At 38.6% G+C, this 17,817-nt stretch overlaps 1 protein-coding gene across 2 annotated transcripts in view; it reads left to right on the forward strand.

Moving 5' to 3' along the window:
* NHS (NHS actin remodeling regulator) overlaps positions 1-17,817 on the forward strand; it is a 293,130-nt gene that overhangs the window by 262,848 nt on the left and 12,465 nt on the right. The window contains exons 3-6 of one of the 2 annotated variants that reach the window (XM_089511687.1): positions 2,823-2,956; positions 7,897-7,959; positions 10,156-10,348; positions 17,232-17,363. In XM_089511687.1, the coding sequence (XP_089367813.1) occupies positions 2,823-2,956; positions 7,897-7,959; positions 10,156-10,348; positions 17,232-17,363 (522 nt within the window). The remainder of the gene's footprint in view (positions 1-2,822; positions 2,957-7,896; positions 7,960-10,155; positions 10,349-17,231; positions 17,364-17,817) is intronic. The other variant, XM_089511688.1, reaches the window with a different exon arrangement.

Here is a 17,817-nt window from a genome sequence, read left to right on the forward strand (position 1 = left end):
CGGATCAGGACACGGATCATGGGTGCATCATTCCCATTTGAGCGTGCATTCAATCCGCACTGCTCCGATATCATTCCCATTGGAATTCGAATCTGACTCCCATGTGATTGAATTATCCTGAAAAAACCTGAATCAGTGGTTGATAAACTGGTTTAATTTAACAGCGCATTTTCAGCGAGTTTTCCTGTGCCTCCCGAATCTGATTTGCAGCATACGAATGGGAACGACAATGGTGTCCGATTCAGGAACTCAGGGATGGGAAAAGCAGTGCTCAAGGGGCTGGCCTGGGGTGTCACCCGCTTGTTCTCGTTCCTGCATTACGATGCCATTTTCTCCCATTCATATAGTCTTTCCCCCAGTGGAGTGGGAAGCAGGGAAGACACCGAAGAGCCTAGGACGCAAAGGGATTTGGGGTGAATAGAGGCTCCTTCTCTCTTCCAGAGGGACTATGGGAAGACACTGAAGAGCCTAGGATGCAAAGGGATTTGGGGTGAATAGAGGCTCCTTCTCTCTTCCAGAGGGACTTGGGAAGACACAGAAGAGCCTGGGATGCAGAGGGATTTGGGGTGAATAGAGGCTCCTTCTCTCTTACAGAGGGACTATGGGAAGACACAGAAGACTGGGATGCAAAGGAATTTAAGGGGAATAGAGGCTCCCTGTTCCCTTTCCCGGAGAGGAAAAGCGCCTAAGCGACTGATTGGCTTAGGCGCTTGATTGACAGCTGCTTTTAAAAAAAGAAGTCCCGGAAGGGCAATGGGAACGGGAAGAAAAATAACCCGCTTCAAATTACCACGGGGAAAATACCAATGGGAATGAAAACAGGGGTAAAAAACCCTGGGGAACGATGGGTCAGATTCGATTACAACTCGGGAAAAAAATCCGAGTCAGAATTGCAGTGATATACGTCACGTTATATGCCCAGTGGGAATGGCCCCTAAATTTTGTGCTCATATCCTCACAATTTAGAGTAGGTAATATCTATCAGAACAGCTAAATTGGATAAAAGTTAAAAAATAATATACTAACTATTTTTTGGCATATTTTAACAGCAAATTGTGGCTGGTGTCTGTCTTAACAGCACTGTAAAAAGGCAAAGAGAAATATGATCATAGTCACATTAAAATTACAATAGAGCTTTTTGAATGTGTGTAGGGATACTCAACAGTACAGTTTGTTTTAATCTTCTTCTGCCATCTTCTGGCCAGGAGAAAAGTGCTTCAGCAAAGAGCAAACAAAGCAAAATCATGAAGACACCACCTGGTGAAATCTCTTCCTGGATACTTACCAATTAAAATATTTGATGTCAGCTTTGATACTATATTTTTACTGTTCTGCTACGCTGAACAATTTGGGTCAGAATAAAACCGTTGGCTTCATTATTACCCTCTGGTTTTGGGTTTTTTTTCCATCAGTAAAGCAATTTGCTATGAGTCAAAGTTACACCATATTGTCTTCATTTACTATTATTTGTAGGAATATTACAATGGGTATCATGGTGAAAATTAAATTTGGGGGTGAGGGCACAGATTTTTTTCTTGTTCTTTCATGTTCACCATTTCGTCCTCATTTCCGCCTAAATCAGTTCTTTGGGAGAAGTTGTGTGCCTTCAAGTCATTTCTGAGTTATGGCGACCCTAAGGTGAAACTATCATTGGCAAGATTTTTTCAGAGGAGGTTTTTCATTGCCTTCCTCTAAGGCTGAGAACATGTTACTTGCCCAAGGTCACCCAATGGGTTTCATGGCTGAGCTAGGAACCGAAACCCTGCACTCCAGAGTCGTAGTCCAACACTCAAACTGGACCTAAATCCAATTGTTATTAGAGCAAATACACTAAATATGTGGGAACTTGGCAAGCCAATGCTTGTGTAACTACCTTTCATTCAGTGAATCTGCTCTACTTGAGACTAAAAACTGGATTTAAAATCTGTCATATAGCTAGAAAGTGTACTAAATATCTTTTAGGTCAGTTGTACGTAAAGAGATGGACTGGAGATGATCCAGTCCATGAGCCATCAGCTGCTGGTCCACAATGTCCTAAGGACTGGAGCGCAGCTTTGGCGTGGCTTCCAGCCATCATTTAAACAGCATACCTCCAAAGTGACCCAAAGCAGCTTTATTTTGGCCTGTCAGTTCGGGCTCTAAATTTCAAATTAGGTTTCTGAACATCCATGATGAATTCACAGGGTACCCATACACTCCAAATGTTTGGCATGTTGGCTCCCCAAAGCCCCAGCCAGATAAAGGATTGTAGGAATTACAGTTGAAAACCTCTGGAGGACCAAAGTTTCCCCACCTTGCCATAGGCAAGCAACCCTAAGGTTCATCCCATCTCCTAGTTGTATATAATAATTGTGACCTACTTCGTGAAGGTAATATAAAGTTCGGGATACCAGCAGGTGAGAACACTCCATGGTGTAGTGGTTGGACTATGACACCAGAGATCAGGGTTCAAATCCCTGCTCAGCCATTAAATCCACTGGGTGACGTTGGGCAAGTCACACATTCTCAGCCTCAGGGGGAAGATATCAGGAAACTTGACAAATTTTGCCAACAAAACCCTATGATAAGGGTCACTATAAGTCAGCAACAACTTGAAGACACAACAACAACAATAAATCCATATACAGTGCCTATCCTGTATTAAAGATATGCTCAATATTATAACTATGTACATACTTACCACGAACTGATTTTAAACTGAAGTTTAAGTTTTCTATAAAAGATTAATAGTGTGTGTGTGTGAGTGTGTGTGTGTGTGTGTGTGTGTGTGTGTGTGTGTTCCAATCTGGAGAGTTTTCTTATGTCTTGTTTTTGCAAAACAGAGCAACGAAACCGGGGTGATAACAGAGACCAGAAAACCCAGAGCCAAATCTCAGTGGTGGCTCCCCCATTTCCTTCTTTTCCTGTGAGCTATAATCAGAAGTACAAAGAAACAAAGGACCGTCACTTGCTAAAAGTATGTTCTTTCTTTCCTCCTACATATTTTTCTGGTCTGTTTTGGAGACAAAGGTTGCCCTTTCCTGAACCAAATTCAACATTTTTAGCTTTAATTCTCACTGGTAGGGAGAATTTTTCCAGGTAATACCAGGAGAAATGGCACTACTGTTAAAGGCACCAAGGAATCATTAAAATGCCACAGTGGTGTATCAGTTAAATGCATGAATAAATGGCAATTGCTATTTTCTGATTTTCCTGGCATAACATTTAACTATTACATAGATTCTTTAGAATTCAGAGATATAGTCATGTTAGGACTTTATCACATGTGGGAAAATCAGGGGTTTAAACAGGCATTTTCCCGGGACAATTGTACAATCGCAGCTGTGATTTTTACACACACCACAATTAGAGAGGACTTATCCCCAAATAACCAGGAATGCTCCAGCAACAAATCATTCACAGGATTTGCCCGTGAATTATTTGTTGCTGGAGCATTCTGGTTATTCTTGGGAGAGGTCCTAGCTAATCATGACATCGTGTGAAAATCTTAGCCACAATCATGTGACTGTCCTTGGAAAGTGTGTGTTTAAACTCCCAAATTTCCCCCTGTGATAAAATCCTATGTCTGGAATATCTACCTTTGAGACTACTTGAAAGAAGTTGTAGCATGAGCTTTTGTAGACTTGGGAGCTATGCAGACAAGCCATTAAGTTTGTCTGGGGGTGGAGTCAGGGTGTCCATACAACGCACACCCCAACTCCACCCCCATGGCAGCATGACGCAGAAATGGCAACTGTCAAACCTCAGCTACACTACTGTTAAAGGCACCAAGATGTCCTTAAAATGCCACAATTGTCCATAAGATACAGCACCACAGGAGCACTTAAAGCCATGGTGCTAAAGCCAGATCAAGGCTGCTGCAGGCCACCACTTAGGGGCTGCACAGGCTGCTGGTCTACTTTCTCAGATGCATCTGAAACAGAATCTGTGAAAGCTCATGCTCCAACTTCTTTCAGACAGTCTCACAGGTGCTTCAAGATTCCTTTGCATCCATAGATTCCTAGGTTTACAATATTCTTCATCTTAATCTCACTATAATTTCTAAAATTAAACACTTGAATATGTGTGGTGATATCTATGTGGTGACTCCTTTACTCAGGATATTTTTAAGTCGTCTACAAAACTATAGCTTTAAGAATCTAAAAGCTATTAAAATGTAAATGCTGTTAAGTTCTGTAGACACTTGTGTGTGTTGTTTCTTTAAGAAGAAGAATGCCAGCAGAAGGTGCTGTGTTGCAAATTTCAAATAGTGTTACATCTACAAACTATGTTAAGGTTTCATGTTATAGAGAAAGGCTGGGACAAAGAAGCCATTAAGGTTTTCCCTTTAAATATATAATAATAGTTTAAGTCCATGCAGTTGAGACAGTCTTGGTGAGCCAATATGAACTTTTATTTCTTTTATTTTATATGGGGAATTCTGCCTGGAGAATTGTGGGAATTGTAGTAAAAATAAAGAAAACCTTCTTCCACTGGTGTTTACTGGCAAATTACATTTTAACAGCCCTATTTCCACCACCTACTGGCATCTATAACCAGCCCTTTTACTAATTCTGTTTGTTTTTTTTTTTTTTTAAATCAGGCTGGTTAATCTGGTCATTAGCACAACTGTTTGTGCAGTAAGGATTACATGGATAAACTCCCTTGTGCAATGGGAAACAAAGTCAAACTATGATAGCAGAGTCTGTTTTGATTTCACTGGCCCTGGTTTTTAGAGCTAATGCAGATCATAGTTTAATGGTTTGGATGTAGCAGCAAACAATAGTTTTGCTGAAAATTGGGAAGACATTCCTTATCAACTGATGTTTGCAAGAAGAAAGTGGAGAAGAGAGGATGTAAGCTCAGTACTTATTAATGTAATAACAAATCTAAGACCTCATTTGGATGTAATGCTGAAATTGGCTGCAAGAACAAACCTGAGCTATACCATACAGAGACAAATCAGACTCACGTATTACTTCCACACTACTGCTTTTCTGAAGAAAATTTAAAAACATTTAAGGGATTCTTGTAAAGAGGATTTCGATATCCTCTTAGATATAGTATATCCCCTTTAGAATGACATTATAGAATTTTTGGATTTAATTATTTTCTTTCTTTTAATCCTATAGGATAGCATGGATATAGCCATTAATTACAGAATAATTAAAAGATTCCCAATATTATCATTAGACTATTTCATTTGAGGAGTGAATTTGTAATTTTTGTGGCTTGTCAAAATTTTTTGAAAAGAATCTTTTGAATGTAGCATTTCTAGGTATTATGTCCAATATGGATGTGGACATTAAATTTAAATTGTGGCATTTTTTAAAATTCATGAATCATTAGTTCTACAAATTCTTACAAATTCTACAAGTGCTGTGATTTCCCATTAATCACCTCACATTTACAACCAGGCCACTGACATCTCATTTTCAGAATCCCTGTATTCCTTTTCCCTTGGTAAGCCCCTTCCATCTTGAGATCTGAACCTGACTCTCTTTTAGCTTGTCTCTGGAAAGCCTTAACTCCATTGTACCATTCTATATTTTTTCAATGGGCCACCAAAGCTTTACTAAGACATTTTACATGGGGAGATTAGTCTCACACACTTTACCCCCTGCTGTCACTCCAAACACCCATGTTTCATTTTCCTGACTACTATTATATAAATACACTTAGTTCCAGCAAGCCATGGTCTTCTCTTTGCCACGACTGTTTGCCAAACCCAGTCTTTACTGACGGAGAAACATTCAGTATATTGGAGAAGTCAATGAGACATCTGATGGGAATATACAATGTGAAATTTCCTTTGGAACAATTATTGCCTTTGATTGAAGCTAATGAAGAACTAAAATGTACCTGTGAATACCCATCAGGAGACATATTTATTATATAAAATATTGTATGGTAGGAATTGGCTGCAGCTCCTGAGTAACTCCAGATTTACAGTGAACAAGAGCCCATTGCAGGCTTTCACTGATTCATATGGAGAACAAAAACTGGGGAAATGCAAACATGCATGGAAGCCTTGCCTCAGCATCATTGTGCACAAGGAAATGTGATATATGTCAGCACATGTAGTAGAAAGGTCCAAAGAGAGCTCTGTAACCATGTTCACCCAAGTCACCAATCTGTTTTCTCACCTTCACTCAACACACAAAGGTCTAATGCACTTTTGGATGCACAGTAATGTTTAGAATCTGGATTTGTTTGTGACTCCACATCTCCATCCCCAGTTTTAGCCTTACATATAAGCAGACAAATCCCTGAATAGGGCTTTGGTTGAAGATGTATTTTGGATAATTGTCCAATTATTCAGGTCCTTGACAGTGCTGTAGCTGGTATGAATGACAATGTTAGTACATGTATATACAGCAAGAGTGGGGAGTTTCTGGGAGCCAATTTTGACCCCACCCCACCCCATATGCACACAAGTAACATGGGCTACAACAGAGCCAAAAATGAAAAGTGGGCAGGAGGCTGCAAGAAGCTAGATGTCTACTTCTAGTTCTGTATTGAGGGCAGGAAATTGTGCATTTTTTACTGTTTTTTTTTCCCCTTGAGACTTTCAGGGAGGGAAGGCAAGGCCCAAAATATAACGTTAAGTTTGAGCCTTGGCGTTGGTGAGGAAAGGAAACAATTTCCTTAAACAATTTCCTTAAACAATTACCTTTTTCACATTATCATTTCATTAGGCCATTGGTAAGTACCAACGTGGTGGCTTAGTGTTTAAGATGCCAATTCTGATGATCAGAAGATTGGAAGGTTGGCAGCTCGAGGCCCAAATGCTGCATGATGGGATGAGCTCCTGTCACTAGTCCCAGCTTCTGCCAACCTAGTAGTTCGAAAGCATGCAAGTGCAAGTAGACAGATAGGTACCAATTCGGTGAGAAGGTAACAGTATTCAGTGCAGCCATGCTGTCCACATGACCACCAGAGCAGTCCTTGGACAATGCTTGCTCTTCAGTTTAGTAACTGAGATTAGCACTGCCCCCTACAGGCAGTTACAACTAGACATTCATGTCGAGGGACTACCTTTACCATTTAAGTAGCAAAGCAATCCTGTTCTTGTAAATACAGAGAAGTAACTTGTATGAAACAGTGAATATAATCTCATCCCATCCTGTAATCCATTTAGTCTTTTTGTAATAATATTTAACTTGACTGATTTAAGGTAACTGCACTGGAAGCAATCCATGTTTTCTGTAGTGATCAGTGAACTGGTAGAGATTATCATGTTGATTCAGAAATGGGCTCTGCAACCCATGCACCCACCTCTACGGGACATTGGAAAATAAATTTACAATCCCAGATTTTGAAATTTACATCCATCCCTGAAGTTGCCCACCCTTGTTGTAGATGTTTTCATTTAGTCAGAACAAGTCCGAAAAAGAACCGTTTTTTCCCCAACATAGAAAATAGGGGCAAATTACATATTTGATCCTTTTAGCACCCATTTTATAGATCTGAGCACTCATGAGACAATCTCTAAAATCCCATCTTAGTATGTCCTGAAGCCCAAGAAATCAGTGGGACTGGGAGACCTACTCTCATGTCCAGTGAGGGGGCACCCTCATTGTTGCTTTAAGCATTGTTAGCTATCAACGTCCAGATAGAAACATGCATATGATTGCTTTTATGCTCATTAACCTCCCTCCATGTAACTAACCACTAGGTCTCAAAGTTAAACAGATGGAAAAACGCAGAGTTAATCCTGAACGACAACACAGGGCCTTGTTATGAGTTACATTTTATAGAATGGCAAGGGGTTTTTTTCCACTGGGAAATGGCTCGTCCTGAAGACACATTTTAAATCGACAACATGCAGTCCTGATATATGTTAACCAAAACCACAGAACCATTTTATGTGTTTTGATTTTTTAATCGTTTTCCCCCTACATTTCATGTTTATAGTTTCACAGCACCCGCTCGCCTTCCCCCACTGAGTGTTGCCACATGACCCCATGGAGTAGAAAGGTATTGGAAGAGCACTAAAATAACAGTCTCTCATTCACTCTCTCGCTTTTCAGTCCCTAATCCTTTCTCTTGCTTGCTTTTTTGGCTGTCTAACTTTGTTGTCTTTATGTTGCACTCTTATCAACATGGAATGCCAACTTTTCTGCTCCCTTTAAACTCCCCACCCCTCTCGCAGCTTGGTGTACATTTAATAGGTTTAGAACCTTATAAGAGAGTTTCCCCCTTTGCTGATTGGTTTTCAAGGCCTGGACCAAATGTATCTCTTTGCTGCTGAGGGCGGAAATATCAGTCAAGAGATTTTGTAAAACCACAAGAAGGCATCCAAAGGGGACATACCAAAGCAAAAGCATGGATCTCTCCTATGGGCTGTTATCATTGCCATTGTTTGCTAAAGAGCAGCTTTGGCAGACAGTCAGAGATTGTGGTCAGGTCACTTCACTTTCTTTGTCCAGCAATCCATTGTTATGCAGGGAAGGAATCAGCCACAAAATACAGGCTGTGTGGGGCTCTTTTTTTTCATACACCAACTTTTTTTTCCAGACGTTACCTAGGAAACAAAGTCCTTTGTGTTAGTAGTTTATATGAGCTATTCATGTCTGCTGGGAACAGCACAAAAGCTGACCAGATAAAGAAAGCTGCAATGTTTTCCTAACCCAGGAATGGCAAAAAATATTTTGGGGGAAGACACGTCCCTTTTATTTTTGTCCTTTCGGTGGGAAGTTTTGCAGAAAGTTCTGATAAGGTAAGCGACCAATTTGATGCAGCTTTACATCGATAAGTAGCAATGAAGTGTGGCCATCTACTTACTTCAAGTAGAGGGTTAATAGTTGTGAGCTTGTTGCAGGCCTTTGGAAATAATGTCTCCGGAGACATTTAGGAGGAGAGACAAATTATACTTGTTTGACAGTGGCTATCATTTGAGAAATGAGTAAAATGTTAAACAACAGCCAATTAAATCTTGAAGCTTTAAAAGCAGTTGAAAGAACTAAAATGTTCCAGGGTAAATTGCAGAGAAATGTAGAGTACAGTATTCAAAGTTTAGCCACTGAAGACAGAAATTCACACTAGGTATGAAAACGCACACCTAGAACTACTAGCAAGCTTCCTCCAGAGCTGCATATAGGTAAAATAATCAATTAAATGAAAAATTAAAACTTTAAAAGTCTGAAAAAAGTATTCTACATTCAACTAGCTATTGTCCAAACAGCTCAGTTTTTCAAAAGGTATCTGTTTCAACAAACTGCTTTTAATCTTTTTCTCTCACTTGGTAAAACTACAAAGCATAATAGTCCTGCTTTCTTCTCAAAAATGATACTTCCTTTTCATGCAGTTCTACTCTCTTAGTTCCTCTTTATCTTGTGTGCCTTGTAGTTTGGATACTATCTTCTGAAGATTATTTTCGCATGCTTTCTAGAGATTCTGCAGACTATAAAGTAGTGGCTTGACATTTGCTGTTTCATTTTTCTTTTATTATTCAGTTACTATTAAGTTTATCTCCTTAGTTGTGTTGTTTTAAACATGTATACTGACCCTTTTCATGTATAGTTGGAATTCAGTCCCATTTGTTTCACTGAAATGTATTCTGAAGTAAACATGGACAGGATCAGCCTCATAAATGAAGATTATCTTTAGGAATAAGTTCCACTGAACTTATTCAAGCTTCTAAGCAAATTTTGACTTGAAGCTGACTGAAATTCTATCAAAATGTTTCCAAGTAATGTGATTCAAAATCAGACTGGGTTGTGTAAACCCTGTTATGTAACTTGTCAAGTATATGGTGATAGGCCGTTGCATGCAACCGATTTGTAATGGATGTTTGTTCATGTATATATCTAACAAAATGAACTCTAATTTCCAAACACTTGTTAATATTGCATGCACAAATGGATCATTTATGTAAACCTTGAGTAAAAGGGTACATGCTTACAGAAACTAATCATGAATTGGAAGTTCTTTCCATTTCTTGGAAATTTATTTTAATTTTCAGTCCCTAAATGTTTCCAGTATGCTAGGTGGATTACATTTCCTATCTACTATGTGTTCATTGAAAGATTGGTGTTGTTATGAACTGTAGACAGATCTTTCGTTTCCTGCTTTCCTGCAGTCTACTTCCAACTCTCACATGCTGTTATTTTTTTAAAGATAATCTCACATTGTGAAAGAGTAGATACTGATTCTGATTGTCTTCATTTACAGTCCCACCATCCAGAGGAAGAAGACGCAGATGTCATGTTAGGGCAGAGGCCGAAAAATCCAATACATAATATCCCTACTACACTGGATAAGCAAACCAACTGGAGCAAAGCACTACCTCTCCCAACTCCAGAGGAGAAAATGAAACAAGATTCCCAAGTGATTTCCTCTTGCGTTATCCCCATCAATGTCACTGGTACAGATCTCTTGTACTTCTTTTTTTGTTGACAAAAAGGTGGTTCAAGTCATAAATTTTATTACGGTGAGCATGCCCCTAAACATGGGAGTTTTGTTCAACAAATATAAGATTTCTGAGGCAAGAATTCAGCTAAGCGTTAACACTTTCCAGTGTGCTGAAGTACTCTCTTATGAATAATCATTGCCATTCATGTGCTTATATTTGGAATTAAATGGTATGATTAGAGAGTTTGTTTTTTTGAAAGGTGGTATTATTTTTATTTTATTTTGCTTTTGAATTGCACGGGCTTGTCATGGACTGGAATAAAGATTTCCATTCCAAAAGACAACATATGATACACTGATGGAATTCCTAAAATTCAGAGAGGTTACTGTATTTTCTACGAGCAGATTTTAACAGTTGTTTCAAAATCTTGTATAATGCTCCAAAGCAAATACATAAATAAATAAATATGGTAGTGATATTATAATTGATTTATAAAAGTTTAAATATATGGGGCTATACCTAATTTATTCCCAGCTAGAGTAGATCACTTCAGTTAATGGAACTTTCTCCAGGAAGACTTGTTTACCTATTATGGTTTCTTGGTATGAATAAATCCTGCATAGGTTTCTAAGCTTGTATGTTCCTTCTGCCTGCAAGTATTGTACACTGAAATATTCTTATTTTAGCATTAACCACTGTTCTCCATATCACAACTCAGAAAACTATGAATATTGATTATTGATTCCATTCATTCAATTAATATTGGTTTACAAATTAGAATGTATTGGTTTGCTTTGCTCCAAGTTTGGACATGACAGGGAACTGTGATTAGCTCTGAAGCAAAAATGGAAGGTTTTGGTTTCTTCTTTGCATACATGAAAATATAAGACTTTGCAATCCTAACACTCATGCAGGGTCATTCTTATAATGAGTCCTGTTTGGTATTACACTTTAACGAGTGGCATCTACTAACTCTGATGTCATTGTGGTTATGAATCTCTTCCAGATTTTAGTCCACATTTTAAAGAAGCTTTGAAGGGGCTGAAATGTATCCCCAAAATTCACTACACATCTTGAATAAGTCCTTTCATGTTCAGACAAAGACCTGGAGCAGATTCATCACTCCACTGGCATCAGAGCCCCTAGCTCATACTGGTTGGAACCAGTCCATCACCTTTTTGGATTTTCATCTCCCTCCACGGTCATAGTATTACTGTGTCCTCCCTCAGAAAACTCCACTATCAAAAATGTGCCTTTTTAGAAAAATATATTTGTTCATTCACCATAATTTACAACAGCAAAAACACAATCCTGATCTAATTTTTAAAAATTAACACTAGTGTAAACACAATCAAAATAAAAGCAGACACTGGCAGTGCTAGCAGTTAAAATTCAATAAAAGGTACTAGTATAAAGGTACCAGATCCCATCTGATCTTGAAAGATAAGAAGGGTTAGCCTTAGTTAGTATTTGGATGGGAGATCACCAAAAACTACTAGATGCTATAGGTTATATTTCAAAGGAATATTGGGAAAACCACCTCTGAGTATTCCTTCCCTAATAAAACTCTATGGAATTTATGGAGTCGCCATAAGTCAACAGGCAACTTGAAGGCGCATAGCACACAAAATAAAGACATATTGACTGTTTGCCTAAAAGCCATCACAAAAGGAGCAGTTAGTTCTGGCTGAACTGCCACCAAAAAGCCTTATCTTTATTAGTGCCAGCTACCATACCATAGATCCTGAGCCATTTGGAACATCATAGCTTACAATTAGCATACCCCTAGCCAGCATAGGTAGTGATGAGAATGCTGGCTGTAGCATTTTAACAACATCTGGGGGTTGTACAATTAACCTCACTGAACTAGCACTTTGAACTGGACCTGGTGTACATAAAACAAGATTGATGTAATATGATCCCAAAAGCAGGCATGGAAAAGAATTTAGCTTGCTGCATTTCCCAAACACTCTTCAACAAACAGTACCACATAGACTGGTGACATAGTTTAATCCTAGTTACTTAATGCAGTTACTAAGGAATGTTTAACGGTGGTCAAATCCATCTTCACCAGGAGAGGAAGCAACTGGTAAACTAACCAGAGCCGTGAAAGCACCACAATTGCCACCTGGATAACCAAGAGCAATGGTGCATCTAGCAGCCAACTTAAGACACTAAACCTGGTTCTTCAGAGGGAGTGAAACTCAGTCTGAAACAAGTGGGGTTTCACTGCCAGATCAGTTTGCCTACTGACCATCTGCCTATGTTTTGTCTAAATTAAGCCCTGTCCTGTCAGCTGACATACCGTCTATCACACTTAGGCACATTGACTAAAATATAAGAATATTGAATAAGCAGGAAAAAGTAAGCTTGCTTTTTTTTTCTGATATGGTTTAAAAGGTAGCATTCTTTATCATGTGGGTACTCATTGAAGAAAAATACTAATGTATTTGAATGTCTGTCCTGCATATTCTACAGTATTGATATTTCTCTATATTTTCTTATATGTGTGTATATAACACAACATAACTATTTCTATTTTTTCAGCCTTGGTGGTGGACATTTGGCCCTCAGACTATGCTTACAGTCTGCATACACCAGTGGTTTTCAAACTGGGGGGAAGGGGCAGGGCCCCTGGGTGTGTGTGCAAGAGTTGCTCCAGGGAGGTGCAAGACTTGGAACACTACTACTACCACCACCACTACTACTTTTACTACTACCACTCCCAAACTTTTTTATGTGTAAAATTTACACATATGAATATGCATGAATGTGCATATGAAAACAGCACACTAAACAAATAAAGTATTTTTATTCATATACTATGTTGAATGGAGGTGTTTGACATCTCAAGGGTAAAACAGTTTGAAAACCACTGGCATACATTAAAATACTGTGTTACGTTTTAGTGGGAACATCTGCTCCACCTGGGAATAATATAATTGGTACATATGGAGGTGGGGGCAAATGACAATTAGGAGTGACTCCTAATTAGTGGCAACAATCTAGCACAGAATTCAGTTCAAACCAATAATTTTGAGTTCACTCTTTGCTGGCTTATGGATTAGTGATCGGGATCCAAAGAGCTGTATAAAATGGGGGAAAGGGCATTTGTCAAGTAAATTTTGTCAAATTCTTCTTTGAATTGCTAATCCCCATGTTCTAGAACAGTCCGATCTTGAACCTGTCTTCCATCTCTTTTTCAAGCAGTTTTTCCATGTATCTTAGTGAGAAAAAAAGATATCTAAATCATCCTTAGGTTCATAAAGCTAACTGGGTCTTGGCCAGTGTGCTTAGATTTTACTCTTGAAAACTAGCACAAACATTGTTGGATTCCCCCTGCTCATAATGAATGGATATTCATAATTATATAGTCTAAGAACTCTACATCAATGTTGGGGTGAAAAAGCAAGATTTGTGTGAGTTTTGAAAACTCCGCTACTATAGATGGTTCAGTTCAGTAACTACAGATATCACTCGGATATCACTAACACATTGCTGCAATTACTTGAGAAGTTTGAAACCGTGTTTAAGTTCTGATTTCTCCCTTCCTCTGCCTTTCCCTTACTGGTAAAAACAATCTTGTAAAAGAATGAAGGTCAGTAGAATGTGTAGTGTTTTTGTTCATTGTGAAGTAAACTTCTCTGTTCACTTGTTACAACATTAGTGGTGGTTGATATAGGATTATTGTCTGGGGTCTCCTGCAATAGATTGCAAGAAGAACTTTTACCAAAAAGTTACTTTTTTGTGTTTCACATTTGTATGTAATGTATTATGTATGTCCATGTATAATTATGGTCAATATAATTATACAGCACTGATAATAGAGGGTTTTTTTTTCTGATCAAGAATGTATTGGGGTGGTTGGTTTTGGTTCCCCTTTCCCATGTTTTATTCTTGTAGTTGTGTTTCAAATTACATTGTGTTTAGATATTGCCCTGACATATTAGTTCAGAAAGGACCATTCTTACCAAGTTACAACTCCTAAATGAAGGAAAGGTTAGTATAAAAACATCAGATTAGAAACAATCACATACATGGTTCAATTCCTAAATGTCTGTTAATACAGATGAATATATTTTTTTTCAAATTTTCTTTTTACCTTCCTCTCTTTAGTGTCTTTTCCAGTAACACATTACAACCACTAGTAATTTAGATACCTAACACATTTTAAAACAATTTTCTTTACTTCTAGAAATGATTTTGTTAGTGATGGGTTTGCACAGTACTGTGTCGAAAGGTAGAGATATGCACCAGGCAAATCTATTGTGCCATCTGCAGGCATAGATCTCTGTTGCAGGATCAATGTGATTTACTATGGCCCAAGGACTAAGCTGCATGGAATAAATGCGAACCAGGCTCTCACAGACTGTATCCATACTTCTATAGTATTCACAACATCTACAGTTAAAACTATTTGATACCACTTTAACTACAGTGGGCCCTTGGTGTCTGCTTAGGTTTTGTTCCAGAATGTCCTGTGGATAGTCAAGTCCCATTGAATACAGTGGCATAGTAAAGTGGTTTCCATTATATAAAACAGCAAAATCAAGGTTTGCATTTTGGATTTTATACACACACACACACTAATATTTTCAAGCCATGAATGGTTGAATCCATGGGAAAAGAATCCATGGATTGGGAAGGCCAACTGTATTACATGTCCTTTCGAATCCTGAGGTTTGTAATTTGGGGAGAACTTAGAGTGCTAGAGTATTCTTATACTATAATTCAAGGAAGTGGAGTATAGCTGTTTGGCAGAGAACTCCAGAATTCTACAGAATGAAGTCTATGGAGTTTATCACATGAAGGAGATGAACATCCTGGAAAAATCGCATAATTGCGCACAATGATTTCACACGATGTCACACAAAACCCACCATTAAAGTAGTCACAAAGAAGCATTAATGCACATCTTTTTACTTTCAGGATTTCAGCGACAATGCATTTCCAATATCATTTTATTTGTGCAATTGTGTGTGATAATCATTTGCACAATTATTCACCATTTTCGCTTTATTTGTGGGATGCTTTAAATGCACTTTAATTTCTCTTTAATGCCTAAATTAGCCCCAGTGTGATAAACTCATATGTTTAACATGGTGTCAAATTGCTATAATTGGGAAGTGTAGATTTATTCTCAGTATCAGTAGTGATAGGGAAGATATCCCATAAGAGGTCAGCTTGCAGCTCAGTAGTACATTATGTACTTTAAATGCAGAAGCCACAAGTTTCGGTTTCTTATATATCCAATTAAAGGTACCAAGTAAGGGGTACATAGGGTGCTGGAAAGCTACTACTAATGAAGGTAGACAGTAAGGGACTAAGTTGACCAACAGTTCAGTGCAGAATAAAACAGATTCATATAATTTCAAATAGTAGTACATGGTTTTATTTTATCTTATTTTATGCTTTCTACATCTCTTCAAAGATCAATCAGGGATGTACTTTGTTCTGTAATCTACATAATAGATTGGTCTTGTTTGCATGAGAAATAGTGGAGAGTTAAGACTAATAAAAGACTGGTTTTTGTTTGTTTTGTAGAATGGATTTAATATTTAGTTCACATCTTTCTATGGTCCCTTATATGAACGATTTCTTGCATTTGGGAACACTTTACCCTGTTCTTCCCATGTGGATAACAGTAGGTGTTGGAAGAAAGGAATATTTAAAAACTGTAAAAAGCTAATAGGAAAATAGGACAATTCCACAAGCTGAAAACCAACATGTGCTTTGAAGATTCTTCAGAGCTGTGATTGTCAACTTTTGGTCCCTCACATATGTTCCACCATGAACAATGGCCAGGGATCCTAGGAGGGTAAAGTTCAAAACTTCTAGAGAGCCAGTGGTTGAGAACATCACTTTGGTGTTGGCTACTTGCCTATGAGAGTAACAGCAATATTTTAAGAATTAGGACCAAGTAAGTTTAATATTATGTAGTGTAAACACTGGTGGAAATCAATCAAGTGACCATAATTATTTCCACTGACTGCATGATGTAATCAGTTTGAACACTGGATATGTCTCAACATATGTTTATCCACTGTTAATGCATGAGATACATATAATACAGTAAGAGAAGGGGGTGTAAAGATGGGCGGCATCCAGCCACCTCTTCTTGCCCCAGATGGGTGCTGCAGCAGCCGCACACTGCAGCACCGATCTGCTCCCCAAAAGAAGCTGCTCTGGGCAGTGACCTGGAAGGGGTGTCATAAGTGGCGTGGTGCGGCAGGGTGTCCTGATGCTCCTTCTGCCCAGCCCTGTTTAGGCGCTGTGCCTGGTGTGTGTCATCATGGTGTGTGCCATGTGGACATGCGCCCACCATAATGGCGGCCAGACGGCAGAAGTAAGGCTTGGAGCATGTGAACACTCAGCCCTACCACAGCCCTAGTTCGTGTGCAGACATGCACAGAGTGCCAGTCTGTACAGCCTCAAAGTTATATATATAATATGCTATTGGACGTGTCATTGTTCCTCACAACCTCACTCCAACACAGACCAATAGTTTTTAAGCAATTTGCAGCCAAACAATTTCTGATCCTCCTGGATGCTAGTGTTCATTTCATACATGCTGATGCCTGCATATCAGTAATAAATGGGCAAACCATTACAATTAAGGGTTCCTTGCTAACAATAATGCTTAACCTACTCTCTCCCCTTTTTACTTTACTTTCTCCTCCTTTTGTGTCTTTTGGCAAAGCAGGCTGTTCCAAGAGGACAGGCTTAGAAGCAAGGCTGTGGATCACAGTGAATAACTTTCACGAGTTGTACAGGGTCTGCCTTATATTTATTTGTAGGCATAATCCAAAGTGCTCAAATGACCTCCACTGTCTTCCAGTCATAACAATTTGTCTACTATTTCTAAAAGCTAATGAGACCTATTTATGGGTTGCAGGAGTTGGTTTTGACAGAGATGCTAGTATACGCTGCTCTCTTGTTCACTCACAATCCGTGCTACAGCGGAGACGGAAATTGAGAAGGAGGAAAACCATCTCTGGCATCCCCAGAAGAGTCCAACAAGAAATAGGTGTAGTATAAATGCAACTCTTGACTAGATAGCATTCTAACTGCTTTAATTGCAGCAATAGCCTGCCTTCCAAACAGCTTTCCAAGGAACTCTCCAGCTTTTATGATTCTAGAGTTTCAAATATACTGTGTTTCGGTATTTTTGTTTCATTTTGTCTTTATTTTATTTTTTTAATACTGCCAGCCAAACTATATTACTTATTACAGCCTTCAGTCTTGATATGCTGTGGGCCTTACTAAGTAATATAGATATATATGTCCAGCCCTTCTTGTTTAAATGTAATGAGTTACTTGATTTCTGGTGTATTTTTTTCTTTTTTGTTTGTTTATATACCCGTAGTATGTACATAAAAAGTAACTAGATTCAGTGAAAGTTTTTTCTTGTAGCTAAGGGACCCATAAGGTAAAAAAGCAATGCTTGTTACCCGGCAAAGTAATGATAAATTTTCACTGCT

The sequence above is a fragment of the Sceloporus occidentalis genome, unplaced genomic scaffold (assembly GCF_023333645.1).
Source record: "Sceloporus occidentalis isolate IW3139 unplaced genomic scaffold, rSceOcc1.0.p SCAF_2, whole genome shotgun sequence".
Classification (NCBI taxonomy): domain Eukaryota; kingdom Metazoa; phylum Chordata; class Lepidosauria; order Squamata; family Phrynosomatidae; genus Sceloporus; species Sceloporus occidentalis.